General features: G+C 41.5%; 1 protein-coding gene across 3 annotated transcripts in view; it reads right to left on the bottom strand.

Moving 5' to 3' along the window:
* IQCK (IQ motif containing K) overlaps window positions 1-20548 on the bottom strand; it is a 126671-nt gene that overhangs the window by 57883 nt on the left and 48240 nt on the right. For all 3 annotated transcript variants that reach the window (XM_061208292.1, XM_061208290.1, XM_061208291.1), the window contains one exon: window positions 8802-8886. In XM_061208292.1, the coding sequence (XP_061064275.1) occupies window positions 8802-8886 (85 nt within the window). The remainder of the gene's footprint in view (window positions 1-8801; window positions 8887-20548) is intronic.

Genomic DNA, 20548 nt, shown 5'->3' with positions numbered 1-20548 from the left:
AACCCCCAATGTGATGGTATTAGGGGGTGGACCCTTTGGGAGGTGACTAGGGTTAGATGAGGTCACAAAGGTAGGGTCCTCATGGTAGGATTAGTGCCCTTATAAGAAGAAATCACAGTGCTTGTTTTTCTCTCTGCCACGGGTGGACACAGTGAGAAGGCAGCCAACTGCAAGCCTAGAAGAGGGCTCTCAGCAGACTCCACATCTGCCAGCACCTTGATCTTGGATCTCTCAGCCTCCAGAACTGTGAGAAATAAATGTTTGCTGTTCAAGCCACCCAGTCTGTGATATTCTGTTAGAGCAGTCCGAACTAAGACATTATTTCCATATGGTTTCATTTTTGCTTACAATGAGTATTGGCCTTTTTACAATAAAAATATCAATAAAAGACTTTTTCATACAAAGATGGCCATTTTTTTTCTGTACCGGAGCTGACATGCTGCTCCTTGCAATATTTTCAGAGGTGGTCAGATGTGGTTGTAAAAGGACATCTTGTTTCACACGATGATTGCCAGTGACAAGGGGCCCGTCTCTGAGAAGCAGACCTCCTCTCACTGGCTCTGAGGTAAGGGTTGGATCATGAGATACTCTGTACTTGTATCCTTGGCACTACGCCTCTGCTTGCCTGTCCTTCTAGTTACATCAGTGTTTGCTTTCTGCAAACATGCTGACTTGACCCATCCAGGAAGGATCCGAGGTCTACAGTGGTACCCAGTTCTGCCAACATCACCACAGTCTTGAGTGTATTTATCCCACTTCTTGTCTCCGTCTGTGTGTTGGCGTTACAGTTACTCTCATACACCAAGCAATCTTTTAAGACACACACAAAATTGACAGAGAAACATTGATCTTTCCAGTTGGTCTTTAAAACCTCGCATTTGTTTAGGAACTTTTCCAAGAGGAAAAGACACTGATATGTCTTTCAACTACATCCACATTAATACCATCCATTTCTGCATCTACAGTTCACAGGACACTTTCTCATACATTGCCACTGAAAATCATTTTGATCCTTCTGATAACCTAGTGAGATAGACTGGGCAGCTATTACTGTGCTCAACTTAAAGAGAAATAATTTGAGATTCTGAGTTTAGTGATTTGTCTTGGACCATTCAACTAGTAGGTAGCAAAGTTGATTCCAGTTCATCAGTGGGCCTAAACCCTGGTGCATGTTAGAGTCACCTGGGTGCTTTAAACAAATGCCCATCTCCTGTTCTCACCACAGTCAGTTGAACAAGAATCTCAAAGAATGAGGCCCTGGGTATTAGAATTTTAAAATAAAATCTTTCCACAGATGACTTTGATACATAGCGAGCTTGAGACCATTGCAATCTATAGGTATAAATAAGCCATCCTTACGTTACTCACATGTGTTTATTCACCACCAGGTGAAGGCCTCCCTTGTGCTGGAGTTCTACAGTAGAATACTGCACAACAATAAAAAGGAAGGGGCTGCTGATACACGCAACCACGTGGAAGACCTTCATATTTATCAGGCCAAGTGAGAGAAGTCAGACTCAAAGGCTACACACTTTATGATTCCATTTGTATGCCATTCTGGAAAGGCAGAACCACAGGGGCAGAAAACAGATCATGGGTGCCAGGCCCTGGTGGTGGGAGCAGGGGTTAACTACAAAGGGGCAGCATGAGGGAATTTGGGGGGATGATAAATGTTCTATATCCTGATTAGGGGAGTGGTTAGACTATACGGATTTGTCAAAATTGAGAGACTGTACACTAAAAGGGTAAATTGTAAATTTTACTGTATGTAACATGTATCTTAGTAAGCCTGATTAAAACACACATAAACACACACAATGCAATACTACTACACACCTACTAAAATGGCTAAAATTAAAAAGACTGACCATACCAAGATCAATAGATCAGGACTTGGAACAACGGGAATTCTCATACGTTGCTGGTAGGAATGGCTTTTCCAAAAAAAGGAGAGAGATGGGGTTCTGAGGACAGTCAGACCTGGGCTTGAATTCTGGCTCTACCACTTATCGTTGTGTGATGTTGGCCAAGTCACTATGGGTTTTTAGGCCTTGGTTGGTTCATCTACACATGGGATAACAGCAGTATATACCCGCCTACTTTATAGGATCAGCATAAGGCATAAAGGAGATGTTGCTTGTGAAATGCTTGATGCAGTGCCTGGCACATAGCAATGACCAATAATATTAGATTTGGCTCTTCTTAATATTATTATCATTCTTCTTGGTATAGCTGTCTCTGGGCTCCTCCAGGAATGGATGAGCTCTGTGTCTACAGTTCTTGGCAAGTAGAAGGCCCTCAGCACACGTTTATCAAATGAAAGAATGAACAAATGAAGTTGCATGCAATGGAAGGCGTAAGGCCTCTATTTGAGTGTAATGGCAGAAGGGTTGGCACTGGTCATTCTTGGGAGCATTCCACTTCAAGCATTACAGGTCTAATTTCTGAATTCCCAGCCAAAACCAGGGCCTCTACATCATTGAGAAGTTTAGGAGTTTTATTCTACTTGTTCAGTGGGACTTGTATAGGTGGGCGTCGTCTCCCTAACGGCTTAGAAATATTTCCCACATGTTAGAAAAGCTCAAAATCAATTTCAAATACATGGGTTTCACAAATACCTCTGGAATGGCCTAACAAAGACACCTCTTTAGGACTGAATCTTCTGCTTGGGAAGGTAATGTGGTAGTGGAAATGGACTGAAACTGGATTCATGAGCCAACAAACAACAAGAAGATCCCATAGAGAAGACACTCTTTCCACACGGAGTTCCTGGTAGGGGAGCCCTAGGCCGAGACTGCTCATCAAATCACAAAGGGCATGGCCAGCCCCTCTGAGGCTAGTGAGAAATGGCTGTGCACCATCAAGAGGGGAACTGGTGGTGATCTGATGCAATGCCCCATTTCTAGCATTCCTTTTGCACAATACAATGTCTGACTTTTCCTGGCAAAAGCTGCTCACCTGCCAGCAGATATCAGTAGTTGGAAGAGAAATTCCAAATGAAGAAAATCTTTTCTGTCCAGTTCTCAGATGAACTAAACGTGCCCAGTATGCCTTCAGCTGATGCTCTCCTTTAAAAACCCTGCTTGGGGGACTTCCCTGCTGGTCCAGTGGTTAAGAATCCATCTGCCAGTGCAGGGGACACGGGTTCGATCCCTGGTCCGGAAAGATCCCACATGCTGTGGGGCAACTAAGCCCGTGCGCCACAACTACTGAGCCTGACCTCTAGAGTCTGCATGCCTCAACTACTGAGCCCACGCGCTGCAACTACTGAAGCCCACGCGCCTAGAGCCCATGCTCCGCAACAAGAGACGCCACCGCAATGAGGAGTCCACATACGGCAACGAAGAGTAGCCCCCGCTCACCACAACTATAGAAAGCCCGCACGCAGCAACAAAGACCCAGCACAGCCAAAAATATATATATATACACAAAATAAAATTTTAAAATTAAAAAAATTAAAAATAATTTTAAAAAATTAAAAATTAAAAAAATTAAAAAGCCTGCTTGGGGATCATAATTTTTCATAGCAAACTTCATTTTCTCACATTACAAGGCTTGGTGAAGAGGTGGTTCATGAAGGCCAATGATAAAATGAATACACTTTTCTCAAGTGTAACCTCTGGGAAATTAATAAGCACAGCTGTTGAGTTCAAGGATCTTGGTGCATAAGCAACTCCCCAAAAGGAGCCGGGCTTAACTACAAACGGGCAGCATGAGGGAATTTTAAAAAATTTTTAAAAGTCCACGTTTAAGTGCCTGCTTAAACCCCTGAGAAGAGCTTATAAAATAGAACAATACAGTTTGCTCTTCTTCGTTTTCAAATGCCCTCATTAGAGAGATCATTTAAGGGATTTGATTATTCACTAAAATATTTATGAAGTGCCTAATATGTGCCACACAGTGTTCTAGGGGCTGGGGATACAGGATGAACAAGTCAAGCAACTTCTACCCTCCTGGAGCTCACATTCTAGTCAGGGTGACAGGCAGTAGACAAGTGAATATCCAACACAATGTCAGGTAGTTGGTAAGTGATAAGCAGGACATAAAGCATAGTAAGAGGCTGTGGAGTGATGGGGTGGTGCTATTTTGGAAATGGTGACCAGGAGAGACATCCAAGAAGAACCCTGAATGAGGCAGGGAGGGTACCATGATTGACAGCTGCCAGCGCAAAGAACAAACAGCAAGTGCAAAGGCCCTGAGCCAGGAGCGTGCCTGATGTGCCTGAGGAACTACAAGGAGGCCACTAGCTGGCTTTTCTAAAAGATTCCCTATTAAGGAAAACAGAACCACCACCACCACCACCACCACCAACAGCTAATATTTATTTTGGATTTATTATGCACCTGGCACTGTGCTAAGCCCCCTCATGTGGACTAATCATCTGATTCGATCTTCATAAGTAGGAACTATTTTTATTGACTCAGCCCCCTTCCTTGGTCTCTCAGCTCCGCTAGCCTCTGCAGTCACTTCTCCCGCAGGCTCTTCACACAATGGCAAGGTGGTTGTTGATAGTCTAGCCTCTCAGCAGGCTATCAAGCTGCTCCGTCCCAGCAACTCTTAGGAGAATCCCAGAATGGAGTTTCACTAGGTGTGACTGCCCTTCCCCTGCCCATCATGAACTAACCCCTGTAGCCCGAAGAATGTGATATTTGAGTGTCCATGTTACCAAATGAATCACATCCAAGCTGGCTCAGGCCGGAGGGAAGGGGGACACTGCACAACTCTAAACCTTGTATGCTTTGTTTATACCAAGCTGTTTCTCCTTGAGGGTGCCTCATTTACCCCAGGTCAGTTCACTATTGACAAAGGGATAACTGCACAGATTCTCATCGTTCTCTGCAGGATCTCCACTTTTTTTTTTTTAAACTTTGCAAAGCCACAAAGGGGGCTGCTGGAGCAACCTTGCACTGTATTGTTCATCAAATAACATTAATGATTGATGGCCATTGTGATTCTCAGTTGTCACAATGCCTGGAGGGGGAGTTGATGTTGGGAGGAGGGGAAAATTGCATGCCACGCTGGTGTCTAGGCTGAGTTAGACAGAATAAAATAAAACAAATGGGCAGAAGTCTTAAAACACCAGGAGCCTATTTAGGCAGAATAAATATTCGGTGGATTTATCTGGTCTCTGCCTCCTAAATCATTAAAGAAATTTCAATCATTATGGCCCATGAGAACCTCATATGAACATCATGAAAGAACAGTCTTCTCCATCAGTTGATACCTACTACATCTAGTATTTCATAAGCAGAAGAGCACCACTAATGTGGTAGTCTGGCTTATCACCAAACACACTTCAGAAAGGAGACTGTGAGAGGACCAGATTTCATTCACAATATCCAAATGGATTTTTAAAAATCCCACTCAGTTTTGCATGTTGAAACAATCTGGCTTTCTAACCGTTAACATAGTATTTTGAAAGAAGAAAGAAGAACATGTCTACTGCTACAGAAGTGCTTAATGTCGAGAAGTAACTAACTCTCAGGAACCTATTTACAATGCTAATTATAACATCACAACTCTCAAGAATGGTTTACTACAAATAGCTTTTCATACCAGGTGACATTTCTGTTCATGTGGTCAGTTTAAAAATATTTTATGAAATGTCTGGATGGTTTTATGACATCTGAGGTTGTCAGATTTCTGGATTTTAAAACTTCCTGGCAAGAATATTATTCAGACTTAAAAAAGGAAGAAAGTTCTGACACATGCTACAATATAGGTGAAACTTGAGGATATTTTGCTAAGTGAAATAAGCCAAAAGGTTAAATTCTGTATGATGCCATTTACATGAGGTACTTAGAAGTAGTCAAATTCATAGAGACAGGAAGTAGGAGGGTGATTGCCAGAGGCTGGGATGGGGGGAGTAGGAAGTTAATGGATACAGAGTTTCAGTTTAGAAAGATGGATGGTAGTGATGGTTGCAAAACAATGCAAATGTACTTAATGTCACTGAACTGTGCACTAAAAATTGGTTAAAATAGTAAATTTTATGTTATATATATTTTACTACACATACAAATTTTTATGGGAGACTGTATTTTTCCTTCACAGTATTTAAGAAAGTACAAGTAAAGGTTTTTGTTAACTTAAAAAAACTTAATGTTAAGTGTAGTAAAAACTAGACCCCTACCAGGTAGAAACTGCTGGCCCTACACCCATAGACCCTAGACTGGTTGGAGCTGGAAAATTGATGATCAAGATTCGTGAAACACCACCCTATCACCTCACCATCTACCAATCAAAAATCGCCCATGAGCTGATTAGGCACCCTGCAACTCTCACCCCTAACACTGTCTTTAAAAACCTTTCCCTGAAAGCCATCAGAGAGTTTGGGTCTTTTGAGGATTAGCTGCCCATCCCCCTTGCTGGCACCCTGCAATAAACACTGTACTTTCCTTCACTACAACCCAGTGCCAGTAGATTGGCTCTGCTGTGCATCTGGTGAGCAGACCTGAGTTTGGTTCACTAACACTGGCCCTCTAAAATCAGGAACAAGACAAGGATGCCCACTCTCACCACTTTTATTCAACTTAGTATTAGAAGTCCTAGCCTGAGCAACTAGGCAAGAAAAAGAAATAAAAGACATCCAAATTGGAAAGGAAGAAGTAAAACTGTCACTATATGTGGATGACATAATTTTAAATATAGAAAACCCTAAAGACTCCACGAAAAAACTATTAAAACTAATAAATGAATACAGTAAAGTTACAGGGTACAAAATCAAAATATAAAAATCTACTTCATTTCTGTATGCTAAAAATGAACAAGCAGGAGGAGAAATTAAGAAAGCAATCCCATTTACAATTGCTACAAAAAGAATAAAATACCTAGGAATAAATTTAACCAAGGGGTAAAAAACCTGTACAATAAAAACTCTACGATATTGTTGAAAGAAACTAAAGAATACACAAATAAATGGACAGATATTTCATGCTCATGGATTGGAAGGATTAACACTGTTAAAATGTCCATATTACCTAATGCAATCTACAGATTCAATGCGATCCCTATCAAAATCCCAAGGACATTTTTCACAGAAATAGAATTAAAAGTTCTAAAATTTATATGGAACCACAAAATACCCCAAATAGCCAAAGCAATTCTGAGAAAAAAAAAGAACAAAGCTGGAAGTATCACCCTTCCTGATTTCAAGCTATTATATATTACAAAGCTATAGTAATCAAAACAGCATGGTGTTGGCAGAAAAACAGATACACAGATCAATGGAACATAACTGAGAGCCCAGAAATAAAGCCACACATATATGGACAATTAATTTACGACAAAGGAGCAAAGAACATACAATGGAGAAAGGATAGTCTCTTCAATAAATGTTGTTGGGAAAACTGAACAGCCACATGCAAAAAAGTGAAAGTAGTTCGGTATCCACCATATACAAAAATCAATTCAAAATGGACTAAAGACTTCAATGAATCTAAGACCTGAAACCATAAAACTCCTAGGAAAAAACATAGGAAGTATGCCCTTTGACATTGGTCTTAGCAATATATTTCTGGATATGTCTCCTCAGGCAAGGGAGACAAAAGAAAAAATAAACAAATGAGACTACATCAAACTAAAAAGCTTTTGCACAGCAAAGGAAACCATCAACAAAACAAAAAGACAACCTACTGAATGAGAGATGGTATTTGCAAATCATATATCTGATAAGGGGTTAATATGGAAAATATATAAAGAACTTATACAACTCAACAACGACAAAAAAACCCTATCAAAAATGGACAGAGGAGCTGAATAGACATTTTTCCAAAGAAGACATATATATGGCCAACAGGCACATGAAAAGATGTTCAACATCCTCATTATAATGGCTATTATCAAAAAGTCAAGAAATAATGAGTGTTGGTGAGGGTGTGAAGAAAAGGGAACCCTCATGCACTGTTGGTGGGAATGTAAACTGGTGCAGCCACTATGGAAAATATCGTGGAGATCCCTCAAAAAAATAAGAATAGAACTATCATATGATCCAGCTATTCCACTTCTGGGTATTTATCCAAAGAATATGAAAACACTAATTTGAAAAGATATATACACCCTTATGTTCACCACAGCATTATTCACAATAGCCAAGATAGGGAAACAACATAAGTGCCCATCAACGGATGAATGGATAAAGAAGATGTAATACACACACACACACACACACACACAATGGAATATTACTCAGGCACACAAAAAAAGAAATCTTGCCATTTGCAACAGCATGGTTGGACCTTTAGGGTATTACGCTAAGTAAAATAAGTCAGATGGAGAAAGACAAATACTGTATGATTTCACTCATATATGGAATATAAAAAACAAACAAACCAAAAGACAAAATAAATGAACAAACCAAACCAAACAAAAACAAACATGTAGATACAGAGAACAGAAAAGTGGTTACCAGAGGGGAAGGGGCTGGGGCGAGGGTAAAATGGGTAAAGGGGATTGACTGTAGGGTGATGGGTGGAAACTAAATTTCTATTGGTGAGCATGCTGTAGTGTACACAGAGACTGAAATATAATGAAACCCATAAAATGGTATAAACAAAAGTTACCTCAATGAAAAGTAAATTTTAAAAAAGGTTGGAGGGTACTTTTAATAATAACTGCATAAGTTTTGGTGGAAATTCTAAATCATTCTTTAAGACCTGTTTTACAGAGAATCTTATTTCTGAGGTCTGGATGTTAGCTATACTATCCTATGTTCCAAATTCATCTAAAGGTTGTCCCCTGGGTCTTCCACAGCACAAAAATTCCCCATCAGACCAAATGCCGTAATTGCACATGACTCTTACCAGATAGGCTCTCCAGAAGGACTGAATGCAGAGCGCTGCTGCCGATTCTGTCAGCAGGAGGGAGAGTGGGATCGCCGGCCGTGGGCTGAAAAGCAATAAAATGGTCATAAGCCCATGAGAATTCATCCTTCAGCCTCAGCAGAGCCTTTGACAACATAATGGCCTCTCTGATTAAGAGCCTCATCTATTCCCATTCTTAGAAAGCAACAATGTCATTTTTCATAGAAAAGTTTAGGCTTGAGTTAGCATTTCTTTGTTTTAAAATCTGGGATGGATTTTTTGTTTTTAACCAGCATAATCTTAAATCACTGTTAGCCTGCCCTGCTTTGAAGGGCTCAGGTTAGAAAGCTGCATGTTAGTTCTGAAGGTGCAACATACATGTTATTGATATAAGCCTATGTGGACATAAAGCAAGAGACAAAGCAGAAGCCACGTTTATATACTGCATCATGACTGAGATATAATAAAGGGCTCTTTTTCCAACTTTCTATTGAAGGGGAATCAAGTAGTCCATTTCTTTCCTGAAATACTACAATTTATCTCTGATCAGTGTACATTCCAGTTTAATGTGGTTTAAATTCAAGAACATTTTAAAGTTAAGCTCTTCTACTACATCTTACTAAGCAATAAAATATCTCAAGAGCAGTGTCTGCTCTTGAGGGATTCTTAGATTATGGTGGGATGTCTGATCATCGATACCACATTCAAAAATCATGGCTAAATGCTCTTTTTTTGCTGTTTATTTCCTAAAAGCTGTTTAGAGATACTAACTGCTGACCAGATTTTACAAGTCTGACTTAATTCTGGTTCCTTATGTTTCCCCAAAGCACAGCTACCTCTGAAAAACCAAAAGTCAAGACTTTTCAGATATAGTGCAAAGAAATAAACCTCTGAACGAATGTGGGTCACATGGAGACTGCTCTCAGGGCAGGATCCCCAGAAACGATTTTGCAAGTGAGGGATCCCCAAGAGTCTTGGCCTCCAGACTCTCCCTAATGACGGCCATCATTTGAGTTTACAGTAACTCTTATTTTACAGAGAGATGGTTGACTAACCTGTCCAGGGTCACACAGCTTATAAATGGCCTAGTCAGGATCTGGGCCCAGATCCACCCAATCCCCAAGCCCAGGCTTCCCTCACAATGCCGCGCTGACACCAGACCTCGGCTGGGCCACCACTTGCAGATGCCCAGCCTGACAGACTCCGGAGCTAACTGGTAACAATGCACAATTCTCCAGCATCTGGGGTTTTATTTCCTTCCAAACTCAGACTTAAAAACAACAACAAGAACAACAAAAAACCCCACCCTTGATACAGTATATTTGTGTGAATGAATGAATGCTCTTTTGGATTATTCCAAAATCAAAGAAATCAAAGCCGGGAAGAACCTAAGGGGTTATCAAGACCATTTCTAGCGAGTGCAGTGTTGCCGGGTTCCGGGTCGCCAGCTGGGCGGGTCCTTTCTAAGAGAACAAGAAACGGAGATTCTACTTCTTGGGAGAGAGAATTACAACCTCCAAATGATAGCATTGTTAGAAACCTTTCCCTAATGTTCTGCTTTTATTTTTATTTGCTTTTTTTGTTTGTTCTGTTTTTGTTTTCACTTCTTCTTGCTTAACATCTAGTTTTCTGGGCTGTAATAGAGCATTTGTATTTTTCTGGAGGTACACTGGCTCCCTGCTTTCCACATTAAATGTCTCTCCTCATACATTGTCCTTTTTCTGTAAATCTTGGTTGCGTGACACCAACAAATCACATCCCTGAAGTAATTCTCCTTCACTAGTTAAAAAGCAACGGCTTCTAGAGAGACCTTGGTGTTTCTAAGGAGACCTTAGTGTGCTGGCAGCGAATTCATGAGAATAACGCTATCGTGCATCAATACCAGTTGATATGTACTAAGAGCTTCCCCGGCTCCCCTCCTACCAGCCTTGCTCCTTGTGCCCTAGCCAGAGGCGCCCTTTTCATCTCCACCAATGTGCCCTCCCACCTCAGGGCCTTTGCAGAGGGGCTTTCCTCCGCCTCCAGTATCCTCTTACTCCCGGCCAGGTCACTGCATACAGTGTGCAAGCTGTTCTCTGCTCAAGGGCTCCCAGCAGATGGGCCAGAGGGCACTGAAACCCCAGCACATGCTCTGCCACCTCTGCCCTAGGGCAGGGGCACCTTTTACTAATTTGCTCAAGGGCACCTTGGGGCTGAGACCTCCTTCTCCCAGTTCACTTTTTTTTTTTTTTGAATTTTAGAATTTTATTTATTTTTTGATACAGCTGGTTCTTATTAGTTATCCATTTTATACATATTAGTGTATACGTGTCAATCCCAATCTCCCAATTCATCCCACCCCCCCCACCCCCCCTTGGTGTCCATACGTTTGTTCTCTGCATCTGTGTCTCTATTTCTGCCCTGCAAACTGGTTCATCTGTACCATTTTTCTAGGTTCCACATATATGCGTTAATATACAATATTTGTTTTTCTCTTTCTGACTTACTTCACTCTGTATGACAGTCTCTAGGTCCATCCACGTCTCTACAAATGACCCAATTTCGTTCCTTTTTATGGCTGAGTAATATTCCATTGTATATATGTACCACATCTTCTTTATCCATTTGACTGTCGATGGGCATTTAGGTTGCTTCCATGACCTGGCTATTGTAAATAGTGTTGCAATGAACATTGGGGTGCATGTGTCTTTTTGAATTATGGTTTTCTCTGGGTATATGCCCAGTAGTGGGATTGCTGGGTCATATGGTAATTCTATTTTTAGTTTTTTAAGGAACCTGCATACTGTTCTCCATAGTGGCTGTATCAATTTACATTCCCACCAACAGTTCACTTTTATTATTTTTTCTGATCTCCACTCAAATATTATGGAATGATGTCCTTTGATTAGATCAGGGCCATTGGCGCTCTGTGTGATTTTCCTTCCTAGTCCTTGGCCCGATTTGGAGATATAGATCTGTGTGATTATCTAAAGAACACCCCAATCCTCAACTAGACTGAAAGCTCCATGAGGGCAGAGACTGGGCCTGTGTTTGCTCCTCTTGGCATTTCCAGCACTTGGGACAACGTCTGGCACATAGCAGACACTCAGTAAATCTTTGTGCGATGAGCCTCTGCCTAGCTCAGTGTGCTAAGCTCTTTCCACACAGTGTTTCATTAAATCCTCATGACGTTAATAATGAGCTGCTGTTGTCCTTCTTTTAGAGTGAAGAAACTCAGGCAGAGAGGGGTGAAGCGGGTCGTTCAAGGTCACTGACTACTTCCTGCTAAGAACGCAAACTGCCCAGGAAACACAGGGAGTGGCCCACGGAGAAGAGGAGGGCAACTCACAAGGTCACTCATATGGAATTCAGGGTCTAGCAGCTGCGAGTGTTCAATAAAGGAAAACACAGCCATTTACCTGGAAGATAAAAATGAGGGGGGAAAAGCCGTAATCATAGAAAATGCCATCTTGATTAATCCTTACAGTAATAACTTGGCAGGTATTCATTTACCTGAAGTTCCACAGGGAAATCCGATGTCAGGACAGCAGAACGAAGTGGAGTTTGTCACTTGTATCTGAGGGGAGATTTGATGGCGCCGTTCTGTTCAGCTACAATTTTCCTGTTTTAAGTACGTTTTTCTGTACCGATGTCATGAAATCCTCAAAGTATCAGTACTCCCATTTTGGAATAGCAGTAGGAAAGGAGAATGGCAAATCTGGGGACACAACAGGCTAGGCGAGCCCAACAAAGGGCTTCCAGCAGTAATGAAACCCTGAACCGCTTTGCATCACAATGACATCTCCAAAAAGCGAAATGAGATTTCTAATAGGCCTTTAAGCAGTAATATGAGGCCACCTTTAGTGACATCCTTGCTTTCATGGCTAAATAATGGGGCGCTGTCTAGTTCCCAAAGCAAGAATAAGTATGAGAAAGCCAGTGTAAATCAGGCCAAATGAAAAGGACTTGATCTTCGGAGAGTAGTTCCTGGGAATTATCAATCATTTCAGCAGGTCAGCTTGAAAGGATAGAAGCTATGCCAGGCCCTTTTCTCTCTTTTGGAATCAGTGCAACTGGCTTCAGGTCAGATAAAAATTGAGATTGAGTAGAGGCGACTGCTCATCATGGGGGAACTGGGGAGGGGAGGGGGAACGAAAGCGTCAATCACAGGAGAAGGCAGCTGAGGCTCCCTGGGGCTTAAATTGGACGTCCCCAGAGCAAACAGGTTTGAGCATTCCAACGGACAAAACAGCACTGCTGAGTGTTTCCAAGAAGAATTGTCCTGTTGGTAGGGCTCATTTGTCATGTCCTCCTTCTTTTTCTCAAACATGAATTAAATCTATTTGAATCACAACAATTGCTGCTATAATTCTGAGAAGGAACAGGAGTTTATTCTTCTGACTGTACACACGTGTATGTATAAGTGTGCACACACACACAGGCAATTCTTCCCCCATTTTTGGATGCTCAGTAAAAGATTTCAAGACCCTAAGAAGCTACAGCATACTTACAAAATACATAAGAGAAGCTGAGAAGTTAGTCTTTATTAACTCCTCCATCCAGTCCTAAGACAAAAGTTACCATCTGAAATGACATTTACGAAGAATAAGGCAGAAAAGGGAAAGGCTTGCTTAATATTGAAAACTGAATCTTGAAATCCAATTTTTTTCCAGTTTTCATTAGGTAAAAGATTAAGTTGTTTTCTTGTAACATGAAAGCACAACTCAGATGCAAAGCCATTTACAAAATGACACAGGCCCTCAATCAACCATCATTCATAAAGCCTTTCACCAATTCATGAGGCCGGTATTTGATAACCTCTACTCATGGTATTCAGCAAAAAAGATTACCCAGTCCCTGCCCTCAGCCTTAACTGGTTTCCCAAACATTCTGTGTTGGAGGCATCACAGTCTTGAGTAATGAACTTCAAATATTTGGAAGAAGTACAATAGAGGTTATCTGGAATGGGACTTCCAGACTAGCCATTAGGACGGAATCTCCTAGGATTCTTTCAATTCCAGCCTTCCAAGACGCAAGGAATAGCTCTGAAAACCAGTAAGGAAGAGCCAGTTGCATTAATCTCTAACAGCCTAAAGCACATTTAAAAATCATGGTTACCAGAATGTGATCTCACTTCACCCCCTCACCAACTCCACTCTGGGAGACCAACAAGCAGTTATTACCCCGGCATCGGGCTGAATCACTCTCCTAGATAAACACAGAGTCAAGTCCTGTTTTACCAGCCCCATCACCGGAAGCTGCATATGGGTCCAGTTAACAGTGTTCCCTAAACAACAAGCTGCAAGACCTCGTGTTCACCCTTGGACTGCAGGTATAACCATCTTAAAAACCAGGGCTGTGCTACTTGCTGCGGTTTGATAAATATGCCCAGATTGCTCTGTTATTTAGTCTCTTTGTGACTGAGTACATGTTTTCTCTAATGTGGCTTAAGGAGACCTGCCTCCTCCCCACTGTCCTTCTTCCCATTCCAGGGGTGTATGGGAAGAGCACCCCTCCTTCCTAACCCCTTCCAAACCTCTCACAGGGGATCTTAACTTCTTTTGTGCCATAATCCCTTTTCACTTTGGCAATTTGGATTCTTTCTCTGAATAATATTTTTTTTAATATAAAAGTAAGTACATAAGGGACTCCCCTGGTGGTGCAGTGGTTAAGAATCCGCCTGCCAATGCAGGGGACAAGGGTTCGAGCCCTGGTCCGGGAAGATCCCACATGCCGTGGAGCAACTAAGCCCGTGCACCACAGCTACTGAGCCTGTGCTCTAGAGCCCACGAGCCACAACTACTGAGCTTGTGCACCTCAACTACGGAGCCCGCGTGCCTAGAGCCCGTGCTCTGCAACAAGAGAAGCCACGGCAATGAGAAGCCCACGCACCGCAACGAAGAGTAGCCCCAGCTCGTCACAGCTAGAGAAAGCCTGCATGCAGCAACAAAGACCCAATGCAGCCAAAAATAAATAAATAAATAAATTTATTTTTTTAAAAAAAGTAAGTACATAAGATTTCAAAGTAAACCAATTATATTGAAATACAGTTATCAAAATATTTTTTAAAACTGTTGGTGATAAAGTAATATATGTGCTTCTAAATCATACAGTAAATAAGAAGGGCTAATGGCAGTTCAATTAACTACTATAATTTGAAAGAAGAGACAAGTGTAAATGATATTTCAAGATCACTGCAACAACTATAACGGGATATAAAAACATCTGATGGTTGCTATCAGTAACAAAGGTATAGTTACTGCGGATACTACTGAGGTTTGTTTCCCACATTCATAATTAAAACAGAGGCCAAATTTCAGTTAGAGACTAGTGAAAATAAAGAAGTAATTTCCCTGCCTTCCAAGGTCAGGGACCCCTGAATCATAGACAGTTGTGGCTAGAGCTGGGGAATGGGGGAAGATGAGTTTTGCATCCAGGATGAGACTGAGGACTAAGGATTTAAAATAAACAAGATGAATCCAAACAGTGAAATCAGACTGTCTAAAAACAGTGACCAGGAAGTTATGGAATTTGGTCAAAAAGTTATTAAAGGGCTACTTCTCAGATGGAAGAGAGATTCAGTGTAATATAGTGATGCAGTTACTGGAGAAGAAAAAGGAAAAAGATTTTCATATTTTTATTCCCAGTAAGTTGTGATTCTTCAGTATACCCATTAAATTTTAAAACCTAATTCTAATTTTCCCCAATCCATTTCAGTAAATGGCTGCCCATTCAGCCACTTGCTCGGGCCTGAAGTCTCCAAGTCAGCCTTGCCTTAGCTCTCTGTCACCCCACATCCAGCATCAAAACAGATCCCAAATCCAACCTCTTCTCACCTTCTCCCCTGCAAGCCACCATCATCTCCTGCCTGCATCATCGCCTGCTCACTGGTCTCTCTGCTTGCACTATTAGCGCTGACTTCAGCCAACTCCCCTCCAGCTGCCAGAGTGATCTTTTTAAAAGATAAATTGGATTACCTCGCTCTTCTGCTCAAAACCCTCCAACAGTTTCCTATCACGCTCAAAAAAAAAAAGAAAAATCCAAACTCTCTATCATGGCATCCAAGGCCCCACCCAAGGTGGGAGCAGCCTCATCAGCCTCTCTGGCTTCCTTTCCTGCCACCCTCTCACCCTCCCTCATCTCTTCTTGCCTCACTGGCCAAGTTTGTTCCTGTCTCAGGGCCTTCGTAGTAGCTGTTCCCTCTGCCTGGAACACTCTTGTTTCCGATCTTCATAGGGTTGGCTCCCTCTGCGTGTCATTCAACCCTCTGTGCAAATGTGAGCCTTCCCCGGCTTCTCTGCCTAAAACGCTAGCACCTCTCACCCTAGGCCTGTGACTCTCAATCCACTTTACTCTGCTTTATTTTTCTTCAAAGCACTTGAGTCTTCTTTACATCATACAATACGTTTCTTTGTTAATTTGGTTATTGTCTGTCTTTACAATGTAAATTCCACAGGGGCCAAGACTTTCTCTCTTTTGTTCTCTACTCCATGATACCTAGAAACGTGCCTGGAAAAAAGTAGGCACTCAATAAATATTTTTGAATGAATAAATATTATTATAGATTAGGAAATAGAGGACTTTCCTTAATGTCAGAATTTATCAGTGGCAGAGCTGAGCTTAAATGAAGATACTCTGTCTTTCTCTTGCTTGGTCATTCTGCTACCCATGTTTCATCTTGCCAAAGCAGTGGTTACTATTCTCTTAAGATTAAGGATAAAATAATAGCTATCATTCTTTGAATACCTACTTTGAGCCCTCTGCAGTGAATTATCTTTCATTTTTATCTGCCTATCATACCCTCCCCCTTTTTGTGGTATCAGCACTCAGGTTTTGCTCTGACAGCTCCCCCTCCCTGTATCAGGGGGAATGTGGGTCACAGTGCCTTGCCCTCTCCTGGCCGAGGTGTGCCTCAGAAACCCAAGCTTAGCCAAGCAGATGCCCTTTCCCTGGAAGAGGAATCTTGAGTGGACTGGCAAAGACTAGAGGGGGTCTGTGCTCCCTGGGTCCCTATACCTGCTTCTAAGGCCAGATCCTTACCTTTTCCTTTATGTCTGTGAGTTATCTTTTTACTTCCAATATATACCATTTTTCTTAAGCAGCCTTTAAATTTCTGTTGCTTACAACGAAAAACTCTGATACCATCTTTAACTGTCACAGCAACCCTATGATGTAGGTTTTATTACCATCCCCATGGTACAGAAGAGAGGAGCAAGGTTCAGGGATGTGAAGGGATTAGTTCCAGGTTACCCAATGTTATACATTATGTTGGCTGCATAATGGACCAATCCCCAGACTCTGTGAATGTATGTGTATATATATATATATATATACACATATATATATATATACACACACATATATATGTGTATATATATATATATATGTGTATATATATATATATATATATTCCCTTATATGGCAAAAGAGGACCAATCCCCAGACTCTGTGAATATATATATATATTCCCTTATACGGCAAAAGAGGCTTTGTAGATATGATTAAATGAATGGTCTTCAGATTATCCTGGATTATCACAGGTGGGCCCAATGATATAATCACAAGGGTCCTTATGAGAGGGAGGCAGAGGGAGATACTACTTCAGAAGCAGGTCATGTGACAACAGAAGCAAGAGGTCAGAGTGATGCAAGGAAGGGGTCACGAGCCCTCCAGAATGCAGGTAGCCTCCAGATACCAGAAAAGGCAAGAAACAAATATTCCCCTAGAGTTTCCAGAAGGAACTAGCCTTGTCAACACTCAGACTTGAGCCCTGTGAAACTGATTTTGGACTTCTAGCCTCCAGAACTATAAGAGAATAGATCTGTGTTGTTTTAAGCCACCATGGTTGTGGTAATTTGTTAAACAGCATAGGAAACTAGTACTCCAACTAATAAATGGCAGAGCTAAGACTGGAGCCCAGATGTGTCTGCCATGCTGCCTGACACAGGCTCCCCGAGCTCGTTCCCAAAGAGCCACCTAAAAACAACAGGAAGAAGGGGAGGAAGCGGTATCGTGTGCCCCAGAGAAAGGGCCACCCACACAAAAACCTCCAGCAGAAGGAGGCACTCCGAGGATTTATGCACCCCAGCGTGTCCTGAATTCAGGAAACAGGTCTCTTTCCTTCCTGTCTAAAGACGAAAGTTAACATAAAGAGCAAAGACGATTTATTATCCTCACGAGACTCTGGCCTTTCAAATTACTGAGACAGAAATCTTCTATAAGACAAAATGAATTAAAAGGATTTTTTTCCTTGCAACAGGGCATGACAGCAAATTTTCTGCCAGGCTACCATCCAACTCTGATCTTTAGTGCAGAATGCATGCCATTTCCTGTGCCGTTTTGAAGGCACAAGCGTTTTGGGTCCCACTGTCAAGCTCAGCGCAGAAAATCTGACCACTGGCACTTGTCCTCAAACGGCACAGTGACACTTCTATTCTCACCTCAGGTTTTAGTCATAAGATACCTTTCACTGACCTGAAAGTATCCTGGATTTTTCTTTTCTCTTCTTTTCTTTTATCTAATGGTAGAACTTAGCTGAAAAGACATTTTGCCCAAAACAACCTTTTCTTTTCTCTTCTAAAACACAATCTTTGTTTCATTGAAGGTCTCAGTTTTAATGATGTCTTTCATGAGCCTTCTCCCCTGGGACACGGGACCAGATAGGCAGCAGTGCACTTTTGTTCCTTGTGTTTATTCAGTGATTTATTTTTGCAAACAAATTGGATGAATACTTTTTGGTCAAAATAAAAAGCTAAATGTTTCCTGTTCTTAATATGATAGCAAATAATTTCACTGTTTCTGATTGGCTGGTTAAGTCAGGACTGTACACAACAAAAGAGGACAGTGCTGGATTCATAGATAGGAGTAAGGCCAACAGGAGATATGAGTAATCCACCGCTGCTGAAAGGTGGGGAAGAAGACCCCCTCCTTAAGCTCTGATTAGAACATGCGCAGATTATATTATTGCTCCAAACTATCACTCCTTTACCTACAAGAGAATCATGCGTCCCTGCTCTTTGTCATTCGCATGCGGTTTCTGCCTGTGGGTGGTGTCAACGTCCCTGTAGTACTGATATTGAGCTTGGCCATGGGCCTTGTATTGAGCAATGCAGTGTGAACCGAAGTACTGTTTGCATGGGTTGCCTGTTGCTCGTCTCCCTCTGCTGTGAGGCTGAGGAACGGTGATGCTCCTCCCTCCTGGGTCCCAGAATGAGAAAAGACATGGAGCAGAGCCAGAGGTGACACACAGCCAACATTAAACAGGGTGAAGAATAAATCTTTGTTGTTATAAGGCACTGAGATTTAAGAGTTGTTTGTTACTGCAGCAAAACCTAGAGAAAGCTGACTAACACAGAATATTGGAGGGTAGTTGGGTAAGCATCATGGAGGAAAACATATCAGGGCTCTTTCATTGGCAAGTATCATCAACCTAACTCAAACTGGTGTAAGCAAAAAAAGAAAAAAATGTATTTATTAAAAAAAAAAAAGAAAAAAAGGTATCTATTGGTTCACTTAACTAATAGGGGTAGAGTTGGCTAACATGCCTAACATGGTCAGATAGAGAGATTCAAAACAATGCCAGAGGGACTCAGGCTCTGGCCACCTCTCAGTTCTGCTGTTATCCCAGGCACAATCTCTTTAGAGGATTGCCCTCAGCAGCTCAAGGCTTATAACCTCCAAGTTCTAAGTCTAGAGGAAAAGACAGAAAAGTTTTCCTGGTTGCTTCTTGAAAAATCTTGGGGTTATCTCTGATTTAACCAATTTGGGAGCAAGCATGGTGGTCAGGGGGATTCACTGCTCTGATTGGCCAGGCCTGGGTCACATACTCAGCCCAGAGCCAGAGGTGGAATCAGCTCACTTTCTGCTTGAAAGGAAAATGGGAGAGGGGTGATCCTTCCAAAAACATAGGGTGTACCGTAACCAGAAGAAGGGGGAAATCAGTGCAGGGCTGGAAAAACATAAATGTCTAATACACAAAGCAAGAAAGTGGAATAAAAGGAAACAGAATAAATACCCTTTCATTCTGCAATTGTTATTAATTCTTAAAGTAACTCTGTAGACAATATGAAAGCTACAAAATAATATAGAGGAGAAAATAAAAGCCATGTTCCTGCCATTTGGAATGAAACACCCTTTTGAAAGACCTTAGAGCTAGAGTTATTTAATTCTAGGATGATCCTTGATTTAAAACCTTTCCTTTTCACTGTGTAGTTTAACAAATATGTAGATTTTATATATGATAAATCTTAATTATTTTTATAAACCTAAGGGAATTTTTTAAGGGTTGTCCATGTTTATATAAAATAGCTACATAAAAATGCATTTCTTAAAAAAAGAGTCATGGAAAAGAAATGGGTAGCTGAGAAGGGATGGGCAGAGTGAAGAGTATGTGAAATTATGGGGACCTGTGGGAGAAGGACCCATCATTTATGTGATAAGCAATCGGCAGCCGCCCATGACAAATGATCGCAACCTACCAGCTGTGATCTGATAATATGATGACATCGAGCATCAAAGACAGCTGGACCTGGTAGAACTTGTCTTACCAAGAACATTAAAATAAACCTAAACTCTTATTTTGGATGACTCCCCAGGCTGGTAGATAAGATTATTTGAGGCAATAAATGCTAGTACGCATAATATACAAAGGAGTGGCATCTGACACAGGAGCTGACTCTAAAATGAGCACATAAGATGAAACTCACATTTAGCCAAAATTTCCCCTTGACACACCTTAAATTACCCATATGAAGACAGAGCATCTTTCA

Source organism: Eubalaena glacialis, chromosome 13, assembly GCF_028564815.1.
Source record: "Eubalaena glacialis isolate mEubGla1 chromosome 13, mEubGla1.1.hap2.+ XY, whole genome shotgun sequence".
Lineage (NCBI taxonomy): Eukaryota > Metazoa > Chordata > Mammalia > Artiodactyla > Balaenidae > Eubalaena > Eubalaena glacialis.
This window is presented reverse-complemented; position numbering and strand designations above follow the sequence as displayed.